This window comes from Acanthaster planci, linkage group LG21 (genome assembly GCF_054643075.1).
Source record: "Acanthaster planci isolate LZ-2023a linkage group LG21, COTS_SCS, whole genome shotgun sequence".
Lineage (NCBI taxonomy): Eukaryota > Metazoa > Echinodermata > Asteroidea > Valvatida > Acanthasteridae > Acanthaster > Acanthaster planci.
The window spans coordinates 9,791,386-9,814,545 of NC_141797.1; the positions used below are offsets into that span (position 1 = coordinate 9,791,386).

A 23,160-nucleotide genomic window follows, 5' to 3' on the forward strand; every position below is an offset into this window, starting at 1 on the left:
TTACTTTTAAAGGCCTTGGTACAGGGGTGTGTAGTCCGAACAGGGGGAAAATGCTTGCTTAAAGGGTGGCAGAAATGATTTTTTTCTTAGGCATAATTTTTCTGCATCTGAAGTGCGCAAGAGTTAGTTCTATCCTTTTGAGTTAAATATATCAAACAAACTCCTTTTAAACAATTAATATTGTCTATTGCTGGGACGTCATCTAGGGAAGACACGGTTGGGCGCATAGGTTTCCCTGTAGTTAGACAGCAACAAGTGACTGACGAAGTCACAGTCCTCAATTCGGTACAGTTACTTGATTCTCCGTTGATACTCCTTCCTGAAACTATAAATTCTTTCCCAATTCCCAACTTCATCTTAAAACGCTGCCATTTTTTCACAGTTGGACATTGCTTCACGATCCTCTTCCGAGGTTGGGCTGACCTAGTCTTGAAAAACGACAAGCAAACACTTGGAATCATAAGCATCCACCTCTTTTTATTGGTATAATCCCAAACAAATCTAATGGTCTTGTAGAAAGAAGAAAAGTACAAAGTAAATATTTTCTGTTCTTAGCAAATGGATTTAAGAGTTAAGCTTTTGCTTTCATTGCTATTCGTAGAAATAAGAGAAAAAGGCTGAACATAGCAGTACAAGCAAATTCCAGCTTTTATAAACACAACCCATTCACAACCTGCCAGTCTAGATCAGATAAGATGCACCTATTGTGGCATAAGCCATACCGAATTAGCCGAACCCAATTCATTAAGTTATGAGGTTTGGTATATTGAAGCCAGGATTAGTCTTTGCGTTCGAATGTAATTCCAAATAATGTGCCGTCAAGAGTTTGCAACGCGGTGGCCACTGTACGCAATGCACATTTGTCTGGACGTGTTGACCGGGAATGCGCGTTTGGAAAGGGTCGACACACTTTGATTGGCCAACGCGTTGCAAACTCTTGGTGGCTCACTACAGTGAAACGCCCGTATTAATGGGGAATAAGGACGCCAGGTATGACTTATCCAACAAAGCTACTTTGCAAAGTCATAATTAAGGGGAAAACGAATAAGTTGGAATAAAATTGAATGCTTATGCTTCAAAATAATAACAGAGCTGGTGTATTTAATGTTTATTGGAGCGAATCCCCGTGTGAAAGAATACATTTCATCCCACGTTTCCACCAAGTGTTCAGTGTCGTCACACTGTTTTGACAAGTCGATCACACAGAATTGCTGACGTGTTCATTTTAGGATTGTCACATACATGTACCGTATATACACGCAGGCAGCATAATATTTTGTTTATTCCTGAGAAATGTTCTGTACAAGATATATCAATTACAAAAATACCCACTCCGCTCCAAACTCATAAAAGAAATCAGGATAAAAACTTTGCTTGGCTCGCTTACCAAAGTATGCTTTAGTACTTTGGTTTCGACCAGAAAGCCTCACTTTGCGCTACCTTGAAATATCCCAAAATAATGGTATTTTTCTTAAAACATAAATCAGGCATGGGACAGTACTTTGGGGAAGTGTAACCCCCCCAGCTGTGAGATGGTCTAAAATAAAACAGCTCCTTTAGGGTTCATGCAAGCCATAAAAAGAACTGATCAGCCACATGGCCTACAAAGTTGACATAAATATGCTGAAACAGAGAAACGTCCTAGGTATTTCTAGACGCACGTATCTAATCTATTGGAAAATATCCATTTTGTACGCCATATCGTCAAAAATGAATCTGCTATCCCATTCAATTTTTTTCTGTTGGTGACTGTTACCTGGGCAGTATTTAGGATGGGCTGTCACTGCACTGGGCAGTGAATGGTAACAGTGGCAAGGTTAACTATTGCAGGTTCTGTGCAGTTTTGATCAAAAGTTACAACACACGTGGACCGAAAGTAAGGAATTATTTTTGGGCTGGTTTCATTTTGGAATGTCTACTTTGAGTGTATGGTTACCATTAACAACACACCTTCAAATGTCATCAATAACCCTGGCAGTAATGCAAATGAAGTGGTAACATCAAGGACATATTTATCAGTACTCTTTAATGACCAGGTCTTGTACCCTGTCTCTCTAACTGATTTCCATTTCTCACAAAGTGAAACGTCTCTTTCTTACTGGTCGTGAGGGGCCGTCCACTTCATCCTCCTCTGTCGTCGAGCCCCTCGGCTGGCCGACGTGGGCAACTGTGGAAGTCCTCTTGGTGTAGAACAAGATATATGCCTGGCAGGCGGTCACATCTTCGATGGAGCAGAGTTCTAAGCGGGCGTCGTTACAATGCACCCAGAAACCTGCACACCGACCAATTGAAGAAATTGACGAGTATGATGAGTGGCTAATTTTGAAGCAGAGTGTTTCAACCCAGAACTGCCGTCAGCTTTTTCTCTAATCTAATCTGGCAACCAATATTAAAAGCAACTGCTGGGTTGCGCAGGTACAACCTTTGAGGGAGAGCTTGTTGTACAAAATGAAAGCCACAGACGGTGTAGGATGCCACGAACTGGTGGCTGGGGCCATTTCCCCATTGATGTGTGTGTTAATATCAGCCGTAGCCGGATGATCTGGACATGGCTTACCTCCGACAGAATTCCAGCAGTATGCCGTGTAATGCCCCGATCCGAACCTAAAAAAGAAACAGGGCCAAAAAATGAAGAAACCACAGAGGAACAAAAAGGTGAGGTGCTGGGGGGAGCTTTTCTTTAAACAGTAACAAATGGAACTGTGAATGTCTTGGATGATTCCGACACAGATCACCTTAAACATTAGTCTGGACTTTGTATTTCTTACATGACTGCAAATCTGACTTGAAGCAGCTGCCAAACTGCTTGATCGCCGACGGTTCCTAATCCATAAACTTTATAACGCAATGTGTTACCCTCTGCCGTGGTGTACAACAACGTTGGTCAGGTCGTAGACAAAGTCCTCGTTGGTTAATCTGCTCTCGTCCTCTTTGCCGACGTAGCTGTAGGGACGCATGTTGAGCTCCTCTTCAAAGTTGACATGGACATTGATCTTTTCGCGGTGGTTCCGTCCGCACCACCTGCCGGGGAATAAAGCGCACTCACCGTCAAAGGAAGGCAAACTTTTTGTTGTTCACTTTTTATTTATAGGATGATTATGAGTGATGATGAAGACGACAATGAAAAAGGCTCAGTTTTAGAGGTGGAAGAGAAACATTCCAGGGAAAATGCAAGGAATCAGGTAAGGGCCAAAACCACAATCCATGTGATTTGAACCCAAGCCCAAGAGTTGGAGGGTGATGAAGGTGCCGCTATGCCAACCTGACTCCCCATTTCAGGGCAGTGAATCGTTCCCGGCAAAATAACTACCAAGCACATGAAATATTGACATTGACCAATTAGAATGTGCCTCTTGAACATGAACATGCATGACAAGGTTCACCAACAAGAAACAGCCATAGAAACAGTTGAGACCACTACAAGACAAGTCAACAGGGTGAACAGTGACAAAGGAATGCTTTTGTGTCAGTCCATCTTGAACAGTTTACGACTTTCATTCTGACTGGACGTCTTGTCATCGGTCTGGTAGGGTCTCGTGAAAGTTTCAAGAGGTCTCGACTACAGTGATGGTAAACACAAATAAGTACCTGAATCGCTTGAGATGGAGACGGAGTACCAGTGGCAGTTTGGTCAGCAGCAGTCTCTTTGTGGCATCTGTGCGTACCTCGGGCTTTGCCGCGGCGTTCCGACGCCGACCGTTGCAGCACTCACAGGAGTACACCCTCCCCAGGTGTTCCCGCTCCGTGAACTTGGCCAGCATCTCTGTCAGGTGGCAGTTGGACTCCGAGAGACTGGTCCGCCACTCGCTGAACTGGTATCTAAATTTCAACAATGCAAAGAGGCAAATGTTGTCAACAGACACCAAGCGTGGACCCTCCTTGCTTTGGGTTGGGTGAAAAGAAAGCGGACTGTGCTCACAATGTCAACACTCTTCAACTTTGAATTTTTTTAGATAGCTTTCTTGTCCTTTCTCATGCTCCGACAGTTAGATCCCTCACCCAAACAATCCCTTCCAACTGGCTTTCAGAGAGGGGGAAAAATTTACAAAGTCCACACAATATCCTCACAACCTACAGGATGTGAACTACTGTTCACAGGTGCACGCGAGGCACACCACGCCTCGTTAGTCTCACTCAAACGAGCACAGCTCACACAGATACCCCGACGTAACAGCTGAGTGTGAGTAGCTGTGCATGGGTAGCTGAGTGTGAGTAGCCGAGTGTGAGTAGCCGAGTGTGAGTAGCCGAGTGTGAGTAGTGTGTGGTAGCTGGGTGTTAGTGGCTGGGTGTGAGTAACCAGTTGCGAGTAGCCGAGTGTGAGTAGCTGAGTGTGTGTAGCTGAGTGAGTAGTGTGTGGTAGCTGAGTGTTAGTGGCTGGGTGTGAGTAGCCAGGTGCGAGTAGCCGAGTGTGAGTAGCCGAGTGTGAGTAACCTTGTGTGAGTAGCCGAGCGTGAGTAGCTGAGTGTGTGTAGCTGAGTGTAAGTAGTGTGTGGTAGCTGGGTGTTAGTGGCTGGGTGTGAGTAACCAGGTGTGAGTACCCGAGTGTGAGTAGCCGAGTGTGAGTGGCCGGGTGTGAGTAGCTGAGTGTGAGTAGTGTGGACGAATTCAAATTGAAACTGCCATAAGACGTTCATCAATACCAGAGCTGCACCAGCAAAACTGTGAAAATGTGAAACTTTTGGAACCAAACTGGCTGATCACCACACTGCATGCAGCTACTGTGTGCTAACTGTCCATGTGCAATTACACGTAATCCACCATTTTGGTGCCAACAATTGAGATACTCATGTCGCAACTCTCTCTCTGAACATCTCTGAGGAAGGAGAGTCAACATATTAGCGTCAGGAAAATGTTACACTCTCCGTTCTGCAGCGACAGATTCTGCCACCTTTGAAGTTGAATCCGGCTGCGTTTATCTGTGTGTACCTTTCAGGAAACTCCAAGGACAAGTCTCCCAACGGCTCAAAGGTGTTGGACTTTTGCAGACACTGAAGACAGGTGACCTGACTAACCAGTCCACCTTCAAAGCTCTGGCCGATGATGTCCTTGGTTGGGACGGATGCCCCACTGGCTATGCGCACTAAGGGTGACAAGGCAACACACTGCAGCTCGGTGTGAATTTTGTCTAGAAACTCGCTGCAAAATGATACAAGAACACAGTGTGCCGACTTCACTTTGAATAAGGTACATGTTACTCAAATGTAGTTGAACTTGCTACTTAAGTCTGCTTTCTGCTACATCATGGTAACATTTCATATCAAGGTTAAATTAATTTTTTAAATTTTCTTTCTATGTTGTTTTCATGACCCCATATGGGTCAGCAGGTCTCAGGCCCACATTGACAATTTCGCTTTTGCTGGCTCTTGCCAATGTGGCCATTTTGTCTCTCCCTTGTCATTGCTGTCCCTGCTTGTAATACGGGTGATTCACAATGCAGTGCGCCACCAAGGGGTTGTTAGGGAGAGGCCCCTTCGCAGTGCATTATGGGACATTTAGTCAACAAATTGCTTATTGCGAATGGGTGTGTAGTCCAAACATGCCAAATGATGGCTTTGTGTGGTACAGGGAACACCTCAATCAATCAATCAAATATCCCAAATCACGAACAAAGAGCACTCTTTCCCAAATCTGCTAGCCCTTGAAAACTAGCCTGTCTGCAGCAAACTTGTGGTGGCGCGCTGCATGGTGAATCAACCTTATTGTTTTTAGTGTATTGGCCAAATAACATAACAATAGTGAGGTTTTATAAATAAATATCCGTCACAAGCATCGATTTTGACGGTTTTTGTGCTCTTCTCAGGAAAGGGTAGCTGCACTCAAATGTGTTGAAATTTCACATCGCAAGGCTCCAAGAGTGTTAATTGATTGGCATGGGACTGAGCTTACCACAAAAACTCCTGAGCATCCTGCTGTGAGTAGCCCCGGAAGGATGGGATGAGTCGCCAGACGCTACTCAGGATGGCGTGGGGCGAGACGATGGCCCACTTCCCTGACCACATGACGCGGTACAGGACATGCAGCTCGTGGCACAGAGGACTGACCAGCAAAACAAAAAGCACACTTGATGTAGGACTATTATATATACACCTCCCTGTCCCCAGCCAAGGTTAAAATCCACCTGTTTCCCCCCCCCAGGAAAAATAAAACTGGCACCTCTATCTGAGGCAGTATTTCCTCTTAAACCAGTAAGACGAAAGCAGAACATTCAAGCTCTGCTCGTCCCAATTTGTTGTTACCTGTCCTCAGAACAGGTGCCTGGATTAGCAGGTGATTGTATACACACGGGCATAGCCAGTTACAATGCGGCGTGCTCCCACGGTGACGGTCGATCCCTAAACAGTGGCTTTGGTAAATCGAGGTTCACATAATTAAAATGAGGTATCTACATCTTCTGAGCTGACAACACTCAATTGAGCCCGAATGCAGTACTGTCTGGCACTCACAAAATGTTCCCGACAGTCCGGGGGTCTTTGTATTTTGACGGGTCCATGGTTTCGTCGGCGCCCCCACTCAGACCGCCATAGGAGGTTCCCGGCTGGCGCAAGATGCGACCCTTTGATCTCATCCCACCCTTGGGTTTTTGCACTTCCTGAAAAAAAACACCACAGCCAAGAAATTTCATTTGTGGAAGAAATTTTCAAATTTAGTCGAGACTAATGAGCTACCTTTGCATACCTGAAGTAGAGCCGTTTTTGTAAAATTATTCCAAAGTACAGATTTTTGAGTAAGATTTTCCCCAAATGCTGTCCTGTGGCTGTTTAGGAGTAAATAAGCTGGGGTCATGTTTTTGCTAAACTTTGCAAAGTCATTTGGAAGATTTTTAAAAATTGTGGCCCAGACTTAGAACATTTAAATAGCTAATGTGAATTTGACAACGACCAAGATACCAACCTCAAAACACTCAATAGTTGTCTGTCTCATATACTCCATCTGTCTGCGGGTGCCTGGCACTGATTGGCTGGAGGTCAGAGGTCGAAGGTTAAGCTCCAGGTGTAGAAAACATTCCCTAAATTGATGTAAATGCCTGCACCGACAAAGAAGAACAGCTAGGTTTAGCAAGGGTTTAAGAATAAACAGAATGATCGCCTCTTAACCGACAAAATTCTACTGAAAATACTTCAGAGCTTGGAAAATTCAGTAGCACTGTTTTTCAGAGTTTGGGGATATAAAACTATGGAATGCTTAGGAAACTTCAGACAAGAATTTCTCAACAAGCAAACTAGAAATTCTTCAGGCAATCAGAAACAGAGAAGATTTACCCTTCATCATGACATTTCATGGAAGTCAGTCTGAATTTTTCTTCTTTAAAATGAATATTTGAGGCTGTAGAATCTGACAGTACATTATCTAAGTAGTTAACAGGCACCCCTAAGCTGCAGCTTTCTAACGAGGTCCCAACACACACCCAAGCACTTGGAGGATAGAGTTCATGTAACAGGTGTTTCCCAGATTGCGAAGACCCGTCACGCCGGGTGTCAAGGCTGTCCACTTCCGCTTGACCTCCTGGGTCCGCAGGTCATCCAGCCGCCTCCTCTTGGAGCCGGACTCTGCCTCCCCTTGAGCCCAGGGCGTGTCCCTCTCTTTGGCAGTCTTGGTGTTGCGGGTCCGTTTCTGAGGTATCCGGGCCGGCTTTGGTTTCTGACCCGTGACCTTGTTGCCGTGGACGAACTGTTTCCACGGCAGGAAGACGTAGCTCAGAAGGACGAGGCGTCGGTGGACGAGGGCCGTGTGACCTTTGTCCTCCCAAGTCAGACTCTCCTGTCGCCTGCGAACAAAAACAACCCAAAAGAGGTTACAAACCCACTTTGGTTTGTGACTGTCCCAGAACAGACAGCGTCAGACATGCCAAACCTTCTTCTGGCCAACAACGTCATATCTACTACTTGTATGTACACACATGCCTGTGTTTAATCTGTTCTCCAGTGTCGACAGACAGCGCCCTCAAGAGACGGCGTCCACTCCTGGTCTGACTCTCGTACAGCGTCTGTTTGGTGATTGCATCCAGCGTTGTCCGCAGCAGTTTCAGATCGCCCGGAGCATTGTCATTCAGGATGTAGTCGTCGCACTCGTAGCTGGAAAAACAAAGTGCCGACCACAACCCAGTAAAGCTTGAAAGCATTACACAACTACAACAAACTGTCTTTAAAACAGGGAAAGAAGTGATTCCTACTTTGCCCCAAGACATCTGGGAAAGTTCTCAACAAGTCTGCCCCAAAACATCTTGGAAAAATCTCAACAAGTCTGCCCCAAAACATCTTGGAAAGTTCTCAACAAGTCTGCCCCAAAACATCTTGGAAAGTTTTTAACAAGTCTGCAAGTGAAAAGGAATGATCAACTGCCTGTGACTCAAATGCACCAAACAGTACAACAACTCTTTTCTAGGATCTGCCTTTGAACCACCAATGGCAATTCCTCTGCTCTCTTACCAGAAAACATATCTGTCATTGACCTCTATCGCTAGCGGGTGTTTGGATTCTTGGAAGTGTCTGAGAGCGTGCTCTTCATTGTAACGGCCACAGGCTACATTGGTGCAGCTCAGGCACGCCTACAATTAGAAACGTTAAGTATAAAGTATATTACACACATCTGTTTGATATACGGTATATTTAATATGATGTTGCATTCCACGATACATGTATATCAAATATGTAACATTGGTGCAGGTTGCTAGCTTGCGCACGCCTACAAACATGTAGCACATCTACCTTGAGCAGAAGCACCCCCTCATTGATTGAAATGAGCCACATTGGTCGGGAGAGTTCATTTTGTTGGTAGCAATGCAACTGTTACATGTACATTTCATATTCATTTGTGAACCAGCCACTCGTATGTGCAGTTCCTACCAAAGGAACCTGCATTGCTAAAAAAATTGCGCCCTCTCTTGGTCAAGCTCCGGACTCATCATATGCATTTGATATACTATATAATATGACATAGTCTCAGCATAAGCCTACCAGTAAAAATATGAATATATAGTATATATTGATATTACATATTATGTATTGCAGGCAGCAGTACTGCCATGTACACCGTGTATACAAAACTCCATTATGTACTGTGCACCTTGAACGACACAACAAAGAACACAAATTCTTCAAATCCATTATCTGACGAGGCAAATGTAAGTCCACTTCAGACCCCCTTACCCAGACGCTCTCTGTCGTACCGCACACTTTGCACAGCCATTTCTGCGGGTTGAAAACGGAGTGGTTATGGGTCACTCGCAGCTTCTTGATATGGACACACTTGTCCATGACTGACCAACGGTACTCGACTCTCTCAGTCTACCTGATCTGCAGCATTAGTGTTTGCTTGATGAAATTGGGCTCGGAGCTAAATCTCATTTGGGAAAAAATGAAAGAGACTGCGATAAATTATGATACATATGATTACCTGTCACAAGACTAACTCAAAACAGGCTCTGCAACAAACCAACAGAGTGAAAACTATTAGGCCTACGCCCCAAATTAAGCATCAGACCATGATCAGACCAACTCAGGCGAGGATCGTGGGAGTACGGATCTAGATGTACTAAGCGGAGACTGATCCAGTCTAAAATTTGAAAAAGAGGAATACTAACGCTCCACTCAGTAGAGCTAGTCCATAGGCATGATAATTGATAGGTAGGCAACTGGCTACTTTTATGACTTTGGCCATGTTGGCATGTCTTTGTTACGTGTTATATGCCCAACTACTTTACAGTCCCAACTGTAGCATGTAGTCGGGTGGTGCTGCAGTTGGGCTGGCCAAACAATTGTTGACCTATTTCTGGAGAAAAATTTCTCAACCTTATCCAAGTTCATGCATCTAAACACTTGACACAATTCCCCTCTTCATCTAAGACATGACAATGTAAACGGTAAGAGTTTGACTGGCACATGCACCGTACACAGTGAAACAGTGTTGTTGGGCCGGCCAACACTCGGAACTGATGATGGCATAGCCATAGGCCCTAATTGGGGCGTAACATCTTTAACCGGGATAGGAATGGATATCGAGCATATCAAGTGTTCATGACACCTGTCATGCCTGTGATCTGCACTAGACCACAACAATTTACCAGGCCTAGGCCTACTCGACAGACGGTAGGAGTTGACATGTCAATTGTCACGTCATGACTGTCATGACTGTCATGACTAGTGTCAGATGTCTTTGTTTTCCAACATGACGTCAACCACGGAGGAATAAAACACACATTGTGCATCTTGTTTATTCTTATCTCTCAATTCAATGTCCCACAATAATTAAATGTTTTACTCACTGACACGTTGATTTCTCTATAACTAACCTGCTGTTAAGTACATATCAGAGGTTCAGCAAATTTGTTTAAATTCAGGAATTCCACATGTCGTGAAGGCCATCGATACAATGTCACGAGTTCAAAAGTTCAAGATCCACAGTGCAAGGCTATGAGTTGCGCTTCAGACGTAATAATAAATACGATAGCCGATACACGACACACGACACAGTCCATGTGGGCCTACTTAGAAAAAACACGGTAGACATAAAAATGTTGGTGATTTGTGAAGCCAACGTCTTCGGAAAGAACAATTAATGCAATATCTAAATGTACAGACTACATTTGCATCTAGAGTAAGTTCTTGAAATCAAGTAGAAGGCAACACAATATGCAATTGTCCATTTAAGTTTTGAATGCACTAACATGACATGAATATAAAAATGCTAAGAAAGTTGCGATTTTAGTAATGCCACGTTTTGTCTCGGTAGCGTTTACAATTTAGATGAGGTGTGTAATTAGTCACTTCTTGATTGTAAATTTGCACTAAACGTATGACATTGTGAATTAGATACTTAGTTTCTGTGTGTAGCCGAAACTTCCCATGCTTTATTCTAAATAATTCCTCGTCAATTTACCTGTACAAAGGCCCAGTTTTATTTGTACTTTTGGTCTTGATTTTCTTTGTATTCCAGTTTTACCAAGTGATAAAGAGGACCAAAGAATAAACAAGTTTAAATCTACTCTCTGAGTCCGTGGCAGTGGTTGGAAAGAGCTCCGCTCTGGCGCCCCCGGCCAAGTCTATTACAACTTAATCAGCACTTCAAAACGCTCCTTTAAATCACAGCGCTTACAAGTGATAATTAGTCGAATAATTACATAAACTTAATCAATGCACTAATAAAGTTAACATTGGAGATAAACAATGAACCGGGCTTCAAGAATTGGTCCATGTACAAATTTGGATGGCTAAAAAAGTGCACCGTTTTCATTTTATTTAATAACAGAAAAGGGAGCTCAAATAGTTTCCTTCAGTAGAAGAGAGAGTTATACGTTGCTGAAAAAGGCATATATCGACGAGAACAAAAACCCTTGCTGCTATACCAGGACCCGTTAAAAGAAAATGACGTAAGTTCCAACGGGTACACAAATATAAGGGTGATAACCTTAGAGCACCTCTATGCATGATTATCTCTCGCGGAGCGCACACACATCGCTGGTTGTAGTTCATACAGCTCCAGATACGTACGTTGTGTGCCAGTTACCTATGACCTTCCCCCATACATGTATATTTACGCAAGCGCATGGTCTTTTGCTTTGGCAGAATTTGCCCTCTGATAATGCAAACGAGATTTCTTTGCTAACCACGACAGGAACACAATTCATAACTGGTTGTAGCTAAGGATTCATCATGGACATTTTCCGTTCACTGGTCTTGCTACTTGTAGCTTACTTGGGTGAGTAACAACTTACTATTTTTTCAATTTTTTGATTTATTTATTTATTTTTTTTTTTTGCAAAGTGAATAATGGCCCAGCAGATCAGATGAGGGTTTGTTTGTGTGTGTTGTGAACGAAGTAGACCCACGAGAGTGGCCCAGAGACTCGCCTCCCTGACTGGGCCACACTTGTGGTGCGATGAACGACGGCGTACGAACCTGTAAGCCAAGATCTAGTTCGTTTGCGCCATAAGATTAACTTATGAAAGGACAGCACACGTAAGACGTAGGCGCAAAAAGCCACAAAGTTGCCACTGTCCCAACTGTAGAATCCACGACACAGTTGGGACTTGCTAAACATTTCTCACCTATAGCAGAACTGAATTTATAAAAATGAGTGCAACTGAATTAAAGTGTTCAGTTTGTCAAGAGTTTATAATTGTGTTTGCTTCGTTTATGACTGGCAGTACTGCATTCCACTCATTTTGCTACTTCCTTCCTCCAACATTTCTTCTTGGAATCCGTCCTAGAAAGCTTTAATTATTCCTTTCCTCTTGTGTGAATCTCAACATATTATCACGATACTCGATCAATGCTGCCCTTGCCCTATTTCTCACACAGTGTTTCTTTCCAATATTGTTTATAACTGTGTCGACAGAGCTGGGCCTGCCCCAACTGTGGTGTACGTGGGCACGGTTAATTGGGACAGTTGATACAATTGGGGCGTTCTACTCGGGGGTGGGGATTTCTAGTGGGGGGGGTTCGAAATGTCAATTTCGTAAAGCTTTTGACGGTCCGACATCTGAAAATCCAGCACTATTTGGCCGCGCATATTACGGATCCACATTTTATGTGTATCAACTTTGGCTTCTAAATACGTTCTATTTTTCTTGTTGAACAAGAGACGTATAGGGAGGTCGATAACGCGACAGAATGACGTCACGTCATATGACCTACAACATTTTGCCATTGCCTAATGCCACTATATTCGCACAGCTCACAAAACTCTGACAGCGATAAAGCAAGCATTATGATAATTTTATAGTGTGTACCTATGGTGGCTGAAATGTAATTTGTCACTGATTAAGTACGTAATCCGAACGGTCAGAGTACGAAAGTCTACTGATAGCGTCATGACATATATATTTTAAAACCTGAAGTACATTTTATGAAGTTTGGAGTTTTATGAATTTTCTTTCCAAGTTTGTTTTGAGAGGTTATTCGTTGCAAACACAGGATTTTCCCATTTTCTGAGTTATTTTTCTTTCACTTATAGTGAAAATATTTTATTTAGATTTCATTGAAATATTCGTTTATCCAAGAAGTTTTTTAACTGACAGCAGTAGCCAGGCAAATGAATAATGATGTCACAAGGACGTCATTCCTAATTCAATGTCCTCCGGACGTCTAGTCTCTATATCCAGCCTTTGTAGGTGATGACTGAATGTTGCCCATTCTGCATATCAGAAAAGTGGATTCGGCCTAGCTCACCCACTAGTTCATTTCTGTAGCAGAACGACGTCTAAGTGAACAAGAAATACCAAATCGTGCAGTTTTCCAACGGTCTAAATGGTAACACATTAACGATCAGTGCAATGTGCGCGCAGTAAACCACTGTACATGTATTGTGTGACGTTGTAATTAAACCGTCCAGTATTCGTGCAATGACTCGATCTCTTTTCCCCACTCAGTTGAGGACGTTTCCGCGCCTCTTGTCTCAACTATATGCATGTTAAGGCCGAGTGTAAAATGCCAATTGACCCAAACTGTTTAGATATAGTTTGCCCTTCTCTCTGTGTGTGGCACTAACCCAACCTGCGTTTATGGCAAAGTAAACGACTGACAATGTACGAACTGATTCAAAGGCTGTCCCAGTCTGCAATGTAAAGAAAAACCTAATCGGCCTTCACACAGAGTTCACTGTGCAGTATGTATGTTCTTGAAAATGCCATGTTTGTATAATGTAAATTCAACTCCACTCGCTCGTCTGGAAGGGCAGGTTTTTGCGATGAAGTTCACTGACATTGATCGAGTTTTTGATTCAAAGCCGTCACGCTTCATTGGCACATAAAAACCGGCCCGTAAACATCATTGTCCGGCCAAACAGCTTGGCGCGCTATAAATTGTACCCCTAGCCTTGTGTCCGACATCGGCTCATTTCCATTTCACGTAGTACTGCGGAGTCTCTCTGCCACTGGGTAGACGGTAAATCTGTCCCCTGGTGTAACGGTCTCATTTTCCCCGCCTGCTCGGATTTCCGGAAGATCAGAACGCACCTGATAAAATACATTGTCGCAACGTGCCCACTCGTCCTGTGTGCTGCTTTTCCTTTCGAACGCGTACGTACGTCTCAGGGTCTGGTTCCGCATTTGGCGCGATCTAGGGGTAAATACGCGAGGGACCGAACATACAGAGGAGACTGTATAGAAAGGGTGTTTGAACCACATATTCTACGCATCACAGCCGCACCAGGGGTGTAATTTTTAGTCTTTCCTGTAAACGCAATGTGTATATGACTCCGACAGAATGGCCACAACGAGGAGCAAGCGCTTTTACAAATGCCGCTGTCATTATTGGATATTGAGCCAGATAATCACAAGTCAGTCCGCCCCTTGCCCGGTTTGGGTCCTCGCCTGGGACCTGCAGATTCCGTTATCCCGGAAGGAAACGACCCACTTAGCAGATACCGTTTACACCGGTGGATCCCGTGGGGGCGTATGGCAGACGCCCCAAGTGTTGGTAGCTTAACTATGAAGAGCGCCCCACATTGGTGGTCTCGCACTACGGGGTTGGTTCGCTCGTTAGCGCAATACAACTTATGACAGGCGCCGATGAAGGTGCCATTGCGTGTAACCTATAAAAAAAACTTCAAATATTATTGTGCAACAATTATACCATGCCAATACACAAAACAGGTAAGTGCCAATTAACCTGTACGATCTTTTGGGGTGCGTTTGAGCGAGCTACTTGCGTTAACACGAGTATACTCCTCAGCGCTCGAACGGCTGGAGTACGACCCGAAGGTCAGCGAGAGTATACTCTCGCTAGAGGGGGGTATATTCCTGTACCTGAGTGCAATGCGCACGTATCCTACTCGTGTTAACAGGAGTAACCGCGCGAACACACCCTTAATGGTGTCTTCAATATCCATTAGGAGCCGTGTCCCATGCTGCCGGAACAACGGAGGCTCCAAAGGTAACTGACGCTCCGTCACACACTTTGAGCTTGACCTCTGACGCCCACACGACCAATGCCGCGTCGGCCGCTACCACCGGTGCCACTGTCAGAACCACGGCCACCCGTGCCCCCAAAACGACTCCCCCTCCTTCGCAAGGCATGGTCACGGACGTCGTCATAACGGGTACCTCTCCAACCAACCATACCACCGGCTCAACTAAGGGCCCTACCACCCCCACTGCAGAGCCCACCCCCACTCCGGAGCCCACCCCAAGGTAATTATCACAAAGCCGTTTTTGGAAGTTAGATTCCTTGAAAATTTCATATTTATATTAATGGAATGCCTTTTCCAGCAAAAGAATCTTATAAAGACGGTGGACTATAAACTAATCTGATTAGATGCTGTGTCTGCGGTGGCACCTCACTCATAATGCACATTCTTGAGCTTGACGCGCGCGTGCATTTGGCAAATCACGACACCCAATTGGCCGAAGAGGCATGTAACACGCGCGTACTAACTGTCGATGAGCGTTGTGCACAGTAATGGCTTCTAATTCTGGTTGTCTAATTACACAATCCGCCCTGAGTTGAAGTGCACCCTCAACGGCGACAAAAAGACAGACTGGTACAAAGTTTTCCAGTCGGATCACAGTTAACAACTGTCTGTTCCGAGAGGAACAAAAGAGGGCGTGTTTGTTTGGTACTCACTTCATAAGCTCACCATGATGAGGCGCGCATGTATATGCGCGTTTGACGCGGAGCACGCTGAGTACGCGTAACTAATTTACTCCGGCATGTATGGTCGTACCGTAGAAGGCGTGCAAGAACCCGCTTGTGTGACCACCTGTCTTTCTTTTCGCCGACGGGGGTGCACTTCAGCTCAGGGCAGATTGTCAATTGGAATTACAGAAGTTGCTGTTTTGGGATAGCACATTCTACTGTCAATTTTCTCTGTATACGAGCAGGAGATTCTAATGGAAGTGTACTTAGGACATAAAACAAAGTTAATTTGTACGCACGGATTACTCTGAAGTACGTACCTATTACTACCTTGGATGTATGGTTTTTGTGAATAATTTTGCTTTGATCCGTGTAGATATTCAGTCAATAACTCTGCTGGTGAGCCCTGCATGCTTCTGAATTTCAATGCCACGATGAAGGTCAAATACGAGACCAAAAACCAAGGGGTACGTTTGTCATTGTTTACCAAAGCAACTCGTGTGGGGTTGTTTATACAGTCTAGCAGTAAAAACTTCTATTTATTGAGTGTGGAAAATGAAACGGAAAAGACAGGCACACTGGTCAAGACGACGGCCGGCAATTCGCTCTTCCGCTGCCGCTTTTGCCGTGCAGAGCCTCGATTTCGATCTTTACACAAGCAGGTTCACACTAACGCACCCTGCATCATGTGGGATTCTTTTGTGCAGTGGTCCACACTATGTATGCCACGCCTGCAAAGCTTCCCGCGTAGGTTGCTTGGTAATTTTGCGCGTGCTGCGTAGCTCTTAATGATACAATGCGATTGGACAATATTTGAAAAGCTACGTTGACGCGATACTGACGCAATTTTACAAGCTGTCAGATCGAGGCTCTGCATGCCTATGGACGGAGATGCCAATGGAGAAGAGCCTGACCATTTTGCCATGATTAAGGGTACAGTCTCATACCTCACTTCGAGTAGTATTTTCAATTTGGACAATGCTTGAAGGTGACATGCGTTTTTAGCCACCATGGAAGGGCTACACATCGAATCAAAGGGACAGCAATGCATAAATTGCCACCCTACCATGATATTCTTTCGCACACTGGGGACCCACCTACCATTTGATTCAAGATGGCTGATTTGTGCATGAGTCCGTCACCCCGCCTTTTTGTGTATTATTTACATCACAAGCGGTATTATTTTAGTGTATATAAAAACGATATACTTCCAACATATTTAACCGAATCAGAACCATGATATCGAATACCGTTATTTTCACATCCCATTCCGCACAGCTTCTCGAAGCAGACATTCCAATCATGAATACCACATTCTTCGAAGGGTTTTGCGAGGCTGACGAGAAAGTACGCAACTTCACGCTCTATTATCCAAACAAGGATTTTTCCTGCGCCCAACTGGTGCTGTTTTTTAACGAGTCCGGTGCGTCGACGTATTACAACCGGCAAGGAATCTCAGTGCGGTACATCGAACCCTGTTTTCAGTCGAACGCTGTAAAGTACAGTAGGTATTCCCGTTACCCAACACTCAATTTTAAAATTTCATCATGTAATACGGGCAATTCACAATAATGTGCCTCCAAGAGATTGCAACGCATTGGCCAATCACAATGCGAGAAAGGGTCCACAGATTTTGCGCATCGTGATTGGCCAACGCGTTGCAAACTCTTGGAGGCGCGCTATTGTGAATCGCCCGTATTCTCTGTCACAGATCACCATGCCTTTTGTCACTGAAATAAAAAATCCCATATTAACAGTGGAGGTGACACAATTTCTTTATCTTTTATCTTTCGTCTTAGATGAACTTAAGGAAGGTCATTACCCACCTTCGTATGGTATGTAGTGAAAATAAATATAAATACGAAAAAAAAGATATGATATGGTTTTGGTATATAGAGATTGCTTTTGCGCCGTAATAAGTTGCCGTGAAGGTATCTTAAATTTGCTGCCACATTCCATCGGTACCGTACACAGATTAAAAAAAAAATTACAAATAATATAACGCAAGGAAGCCATTGTCTTTCCTTCATTCCTTTTATAAGTTGTAAATTGTTGGACGGCTGAGGGTAAATTACCATAAAATTGTGATTGATTCATCCACACATGTAGCAACTGACGTCGGTATTAAAACGAAACGGAACGTTAGTTCACCACCAGTTTCTTGAAATTGTATATCCTTTTGTTACTTACCTTTACGGTAATTTGCCAGGTCTTCGGAATCAGTCTTTTACCGCATTCGATGTTTATGTCTTCCTTTTTTAGTTGGAACAATCGGCAAGAGCTTTAAGTGCGATTCCGTGGCGTGTTATTCCAAAAAAGGTCATTTCACCGTGATGCTGTATGACATTCTGATCCAACCGTTTGCACAGAAATCAAAAGATAAAGGCCACTTCGGTGAAGGTAAAGTGAAAAGTTAAAAACGAGACCTACCCTGGGAATTCGACATATAACTGTGACATCATGCCGCTCTCTAGACGGATATAAGGAAGTGCATTCTCACCTTACTACATTTTCCTTAAATGTTTCCAGATATATGGCCTGGTCTTTGTCATTTTGGAAGTTTAGCTGGAACTGAGACTTGTAAAGTAGTTGTCTTCAGAGTCAGGTTTTATGCATCGTATGGAATTCCAGACCAAAGACACAGCAGTGTAGATGACAGTGATTGACCCACAGGAAGTGATATGTTGTGACATAAATATAAATATTAATCTTTTTACACATTGCAGATTAAAAGTTTCATTCACATTTTTTTGTTTGTCAGATGATTTTGGATTGGTACTTGTTGTTAGTTTGGTTATTTTTCTTTAATACCTAGATTTTGTAATGCAGGCGGTAAACCTTCGTAGTTTCTTTACGAAGACTAGATACTGTGGAAATAGTGTGTAATTTTACAGTTTTGTAGAAACTGGACAGGCTTTTCGTAAGCTTTCCTTGGGAAGAGACAGGAATATATTTCAATCAAAGAACCCCCCCCCCAAAAAAATTAAAATAACAAATGGGGCAAAAAATTCAAAAACAAAATCTCTGCATGCATAGAATTCAGACTAACTTTAAAGCTTCTTTTCCTCATATTTTGGAATTCACCGTCCGCAGTTTGAGTTGAGTTCAAAGATGTAGGGTGCGGAACTACAAGATTTATTCAAAACAATCTCAATTCACTTCTGCATCAATGTTTTCCTGTTCAGAAATCAGAGTTGGGATCGAAGTTTCGCCGCTTCACTTCCTGCGCTTCCCAGTTACTGTTCGCGGGTCTTAGTTTCCCTCCAAATGACACCTTAATTCCTTGTTGAATTGTGAATACAGTCGAAACTTGTCCGGAGACAGTGCCAACGACAGGCCACCCAAAATCAACACCAGGGGGGTCGGTGCACCCTCCTCCCAGCAAGGCCAGCCCCAGCAACGCCGGTATGATTGCCGGCATCGTCATCGGAGTTTTGGTCGCTGTCGCCATCATCGTGGGTGTAGCGGTGTACGTCGTCCGGAAGCGGCGACTGATGAAGAACATATCCTACGGAAACCTGTAAATCCTACGAGTCTGTCATTAACTGCACACGGGCTTAAATTGCGAAGTGAAATATTCCGGCTAATTTAGGCAATTATGCCATATTTATCATAATGAGCTAGTTCGGTATTTTAAAAAGCCAAGGCCTTTCGGGAACGAGGCAGATGCTTGAGTCAGCACGGCTGCACTGATTGGACAGACTGTCGCTCGCGCTTAGCAATTCACGAATAGGCGTGCGCTGTTGGAATACCGAACTCATCACTAATAATCAAAGCATGATCGAAAAAAGCGATTCGGATCCTGCTGCTTGTCATTGCTTATTGTGTAGAAGCGACTCAAACCAACAACGCCCATTACAAATCTGGGGCTTTAGTACAAAGATTGCGTACACGTACTTGTAATTTTCTCATCGATCGTATGTAATCAGTTAATAGAATTAATGCTTGAATTCAACTGTACATAATAGAAGTGTGACATCACAATAAAACAGAACAGTTCTAATTATAAGTAAAATTTACGAATATTAGCTAAGCCAAGGCATATATAGTTTCAGCATGTGAATAATAATATGTGTTTTAATAAACCTCACCTAAAGTCCTGCAAGCTGCAAACTGTGTCTGAGCAGATCGTGATACGACCGACAACAAAGTACAAGGTTATTTTTATTTAATCTTGAAATTCGCGTTTTGCTCATAATTCCGTCAATATTATGAATTACACATGGCAGCGTGCTCTTGCCCACTCTAATCGCTAATAAAAATTAATTGTGAAGAAAATGATTTTCACAACAATTCATGAATATTCCGCAGTAATAGTAGACTGTGCATGAAAGCATTGGGATCTACTTCACCTCGCGGAGGGACTTTGCGATGCAGACAAATGAGGTTCTTCAGAGATTATGACGTTCACTATTATTATTATTTTGGCATTAATCTCGTGATTTTCCGTTGATAAGCCCGAATTCCATATTTGAATATAATGTCGAGATGCAAAGGACACGATGCTTTCAAAGCGCGTGCGTTTTTAAAACCAATTAATATTAGTCACTCTGATAGTCACCACTTCCTGGACATACAGTGACGGTGAGGCTCAACGATACGTGGTCAATTAGGTGTAAACAAGAACCTGATCCCCAAAGCATGGCGCCCAAGCAACACTGGTGTACTTAATACTGAAATTATATATAATAATTACAATATTATTATATGCAATATATTATATAATTATAATTGTAACATTTTATCATCTCAATTCCATAAAGACGGATGCAATTTACCTGTAGCGGTTTGACTGCACAGCTGTAATAATCATAAAATGCCAATTCCAGGTTCATCCATTACAGATGGTAGTAAAATAAAAGCATAGGTATTTATACTTAAGAATTAATTGATAATGCGATCGATTTTAGTGCTTAAATTTCCATCATAACGAGCGTGTGCTGGTTGTCGCTGAATGCCATACGCCATCTCTTCATCTACCCCAACGGTCTTGATGAATCTCTTCCAAAACAACATGTCTCTTACCAATGTTCTCCATCTTTTTCTGCTGGCCTTGGCTGGATTTGCCTCTGCCTGTGAACAAGGAGCTAACTCGGAGAAGATAAGTGCAGTTACTAACGACGGTTTGTATATAGTAATTCTAGCATTTCTAGCATTCTAGCTTTCATTGCATTGCTTGGATGATAAGGCATAAACCGATTGCGCTTTGTTCTTCCTTAGTTCAAATAAAATATTTTGAGGGACAACTTATTTACTGTTTAATGAACTTCACAGTAGAATGTCGGGTTTTTTTCGATACAAAACCTTTAACCCCAGAAATGGCCTAGCTGGAATATCGGGTTATGTTCTTCAATATTATTTTTAAAAATTATAGGCCTATTGTTGTCTGTTGTCGACAGATTTTTGTCTGCCATTTCAAAAGCAATGTTATCAGTTGCATGATAACCAGAAAAGTGGACATACTTCATTACTTTTTTATTTTTCAGTACTAACTTCATCAATAGGAATTCGCGAGGGTTCACCCCTTTTTTTGACTTGTAATTGAAACAAACGTCGACAAACTAACGTCATGATTGTTGTTCCAAAAATACCAGAAACCAGAAGTCAGGTTAAAGACCACAGAAAAACGAATATAGACTTTAAGTTCAACTCGATTTTGTCACTGTTTTCACTCAGAAGTAGCCTCAAAGATATCGCAGGTGAATCATGCAATTCAAGAGTGCATCAAAGCAAACGATGCAGCATGCGTCTTGAAGTACTACCATGATGATGTGCGCTTCATGCCTGACGGACAGGCGACTGTGATTGGGAAAAAAAGTAAGCGTTTTCAGATTCATTCACCTCTCTCTTGGTCTGTCTAAAAATTTCGGAATAAGACAGCAGCCTCTCCATTTTGGCATGTATTATCATAATTGTGCTATGTTTCCATGATCGTGCGTGTTCTAAAGCTCAGAAGTTTCAAACATTTTACTAGAAAGTATTAGATTTTATCGAAAATAGGAGAGGGCGCAACATTCTTAGCAAAAGAGACTCCTTCGGTGGGAAATGCACTTCACTGGTTCACAAACAAAATTCACGCTCGATGCTAACGTTGCTACCAGCTAAATGAACACTCCTGACCAATATGGCTCTTTTCAACCGATGATGGGGTGTTCCTGCTAACGGTGGATTCCAACTGCATACTGAGGCCAGTCTGTCCTATCAGCGCAGTCATGCTGACTCACGCGCACGTTTTGTTTCCGAATGCCCTTTATAATTTTTTGTTAATACCGGATTGGCTCATTAATTGTGTCAATATTTTTCTAGATGTCGAACCGTTTTTGGGCTGGGTCAAGGATGAGCGGAAATTAAAATGGCGCTCTGATGAGACAGGTGTCATGGACCCCAAAGCTAACTTCGTCTTTGAACGCACACGGGAGAAGATATATCTCAAAGAAGACACCTTGGTGTTAGATGGCAAGTAAGTAAATACAACATTGAAAGCTTTCCCACTATATGTAAAACTTACACCGTGCAAATTTGATAGAGGCATACTTTGGTCAAGTCCGAAGATAACTTTTGTTAACATTGAGTTCGATTCAAAAATGTCTTTCAATGTCAAAATCTTACATCAAATTTATAGGCCTACCTTCAATCTTCGTCTGGTGCCCGATAAGGGTAGCAGTGGAAAAGAAGACATTACATTTTGTAATTCATTTTATTGAAATTATACTGATAAAAATATAAATAAAAATGGTTCATTTATCCTGACAGAAATCACCAGATATTAATAAAAATGTTTCTTAAATGAAATTGTTCAAAACCGAAACCGATTTTAAGGACACAATGCTCTTTGAGACACGGCTGATTTTTAAAACTATTTTTAATTTTTTTCAACAGGGGCGTTATCATCTGGAAGAAAACTGACGACGGGTACAAAATATACGTTCAAATTTACAACTACAACACTCAGTCGCAGCAAACTCAGAAACCCTCCGGTGATGGAGAAGGCGAATAAGAAGCAAACATACGTTCATGCATATTGAGAAAACTATATCGGGTAATAAACGAAGCAAGTATTGAGGGACATGTTTCATTTTGTGCTTCTTGACAAGAGTTCAGTACTTTAATAGTAGTCAATCTGTCCACAGATGTTAACTGTTATTGGTTTATGAAATCCATCTGCAAAAATGAATTCCAAGTCTGCACTAAAAGTAAAATTTCCGAAAAATTGTTGCAGCCCTCAAGAGCGTTATCATGTCTTTTCTTTGTATTTACAGTATTTATTGCAAGATAATAAATGCATTTTTCAGTTTTTTTAAGTTATATAGGCCTTCCATTTTTAAATACAATGAAGTTCTGAAACTACCAAACTGACTTATGACAATAGAAAAAAAATAATTGGAATTGCTTTTAAAAACAGAATGTTTGCAGTTTGTATTTGCCTCGATCGTTTCACAGCTTTTTTGGCAGTCTCGAATTTTGGAGTTAGATCTCGCCCGAGGTCAACTTAGTTAAATGTGCCTCGGAAAATAAATGTCTGAAAGAAATGTGGCACTGGAGAAACTAAAGAAATAGAAAGTGAGGCAAATGCTTTCCGTTCGATAAT

At 42.7% G+C, this 23,160-nt stretch overlaps 3 protein-coding genes across 6 annotated transcripts; 2 read left to right on the plus strand and 1 right to left on the minus strand.

The window, feature by feature from the left end:
• Nucleotides 1-457: 457 nt before the first annotated feature.
• Nucleotides 458-10,444, minus strand: LOC110981197 (ubiquitin carboxyl-terminal hydrolase 44-like). Of its 4 annotated transcripts, XR_015423637.1 has the most exons (14): nucleotides 10,289-10,444; nucleotides 9,147-9,339; nucleotides 8,427-8,545; nucleotides 7,902-8,072; nucleotides 7,406-7,765; nucleotides 6,892-7,024; nucleotides 6,444-6,589; nucleotides 5,887-6,036; nucleotides 4,927-5,136; nucleotides 3,589-3,819; nucleotides 2,857-3,021; nucleotides 2,558-2,604; nucleotides 1,597-2,272; nucleotides 458-1,551 (listed from the first exon to the last, which is right to left on the minus strand). XR_015423637.1 is itself a non-coding variant. In XM_022238558.2 (13 exons), exons 2-13 carry the CDS (start codon nucleotides 9,252-9,254, stop codon nucleotides 2,073-2,075), a joined length of 2,040 nt encoding a protein of 679 aa, XP_022094250.2. In that variant the 5' UTR covers nucleotides 9,255-9,339; nucleotides 10,289-10,444; the 3' UTR covers nucleotides 458-2,072. The 4 variants fall into 4 exon arrangements, 3 of the variants coding, with proteins under 3 accessions (XP_022094250.2, XP_022094251.2, XP_086987282.1); XM_022238558.2 differs by having other exon boundaries at nucleotides 458-2,272; XM_022238559.2 differs by having other exon boundaries at nucleotides 458-2,272; nucleotides 9,147-9,333; nucleotides 10,289-10,433.
• A 1,040-nt stretch (nucleotides 10,445-11,484) lies between these two features.
• Nucleotides 11,485-20,456, plus strand: LOC110981137 (uncharacterized). The gene is made up of 7 exons (XM_022238429.2): nucleotides 11,485-11,694; nucleotides 14,830-15,127; nucleotides 15,949-16,039; nucleotides 16,851-17,076; nucleotides 17,372-17,407; nucleotides 17,835-17,972; nucleotides 18,876-20,456. Exons 1-7 carry the CDS (start codon nucleotides 11,649-11,651, stop codon nucleotides 19,094-19,096), a joined length of 1,056 nt encoding a protein of 351 aa, XP_022094121.1. The 5' UTR covers nucleotides 11,485-11,648; the 3' UTR covers nucleotides 19,097-20,456.
• A 70-nt stretch (nucleotides 20,457-20,526) lies between these two features.
• Nucleotides 20,527-23,146, plus strand: LOC110981138 (uncharacterized). The gene is made up of 4 exons (XM_022238430.2): nucleotides 20,527-20,695; nucleotides 21,249-21,389; nucleotides 21,879-22,032; nucleotides 22,452-23,146. Exons 1-4 carry the CDS (start codon nucleotides 20,527-20,529, stop codon nucleotides 22,567-22,569), a joined length of 582 nt encoding a protein of 193 aa, XP_022094122.1. The 3' UTR covers nucleotides 22,570-23,146.
• The last annotated feature ends 14 nt before the right edge of the window (nucleotides 23,147-23,160 follow it).

Bases quoted from the DNA above. Each gene is read 5' to 3' on its own strand.
- LOC110981197 (XM_022238558.2), bottom strand. From the start codon at position 9,254: ATGGACAAGTGTGTCCATATCAAGAAGCTGCGAGTGACCCATAACCAC. The intron at 8,546-9,146 runs GTAAGGGGGTCT...TTCTAATTGTAG, and splicing joins GTACGACAGAGAGCGTCTGG to GCGTGCCTGAGCTGCACCAA. The intron at 6,590-6,891 runs GTTGGTATCTTG...GTTTTTTTTCAG, and splicing joins CAACTATTGAGTGTTTTGAG to GAAGTGCAAAAACCCAAGGG.
- LOC110981138 (XM_022238430.2), top strand. From the start codon at position 20,527: ATGCCATACGCCATCTCTTCATCTACCCCAACGGTCTTGATGAATCTC. The intron at 20,696-21,248 runs GTTTGTATATAG...GTTTTCACTCAG, and splicing joins AAGTGCAGTTACTAACGACG to AAGTAGCCTCAAAGATATCG. The intron at 21,390-21,878 runs GTAAGCGTTTTC...ATATTTTTCTAG, and splicing joins GACTGTGATTGGGAAAAAAA to ATGTCGAACCGTTTTTGGGC.
- LOC110981137 (XM_022238429.2), top strand. From the start codon at position 11,649: ATGGACATTTTCCGTTCACTGGTCTTGCTACTTGTAGCTTACTTGG. The intron at 15,128-15,948 runs GTAATTATCACA...TGATCCGTGTAG, and splicing joins ACTCCGGAGCCCACCCCAAG to ATATTCAGTCAATAACTCTG. The intron at 17,077-17,371 runs GTAGGTATTCCC...CTTTCGTCTTAG, and splicing joins GTCGAACGCTGTAAAGTACA to ATGAACTTAAGGAAGGTCAT.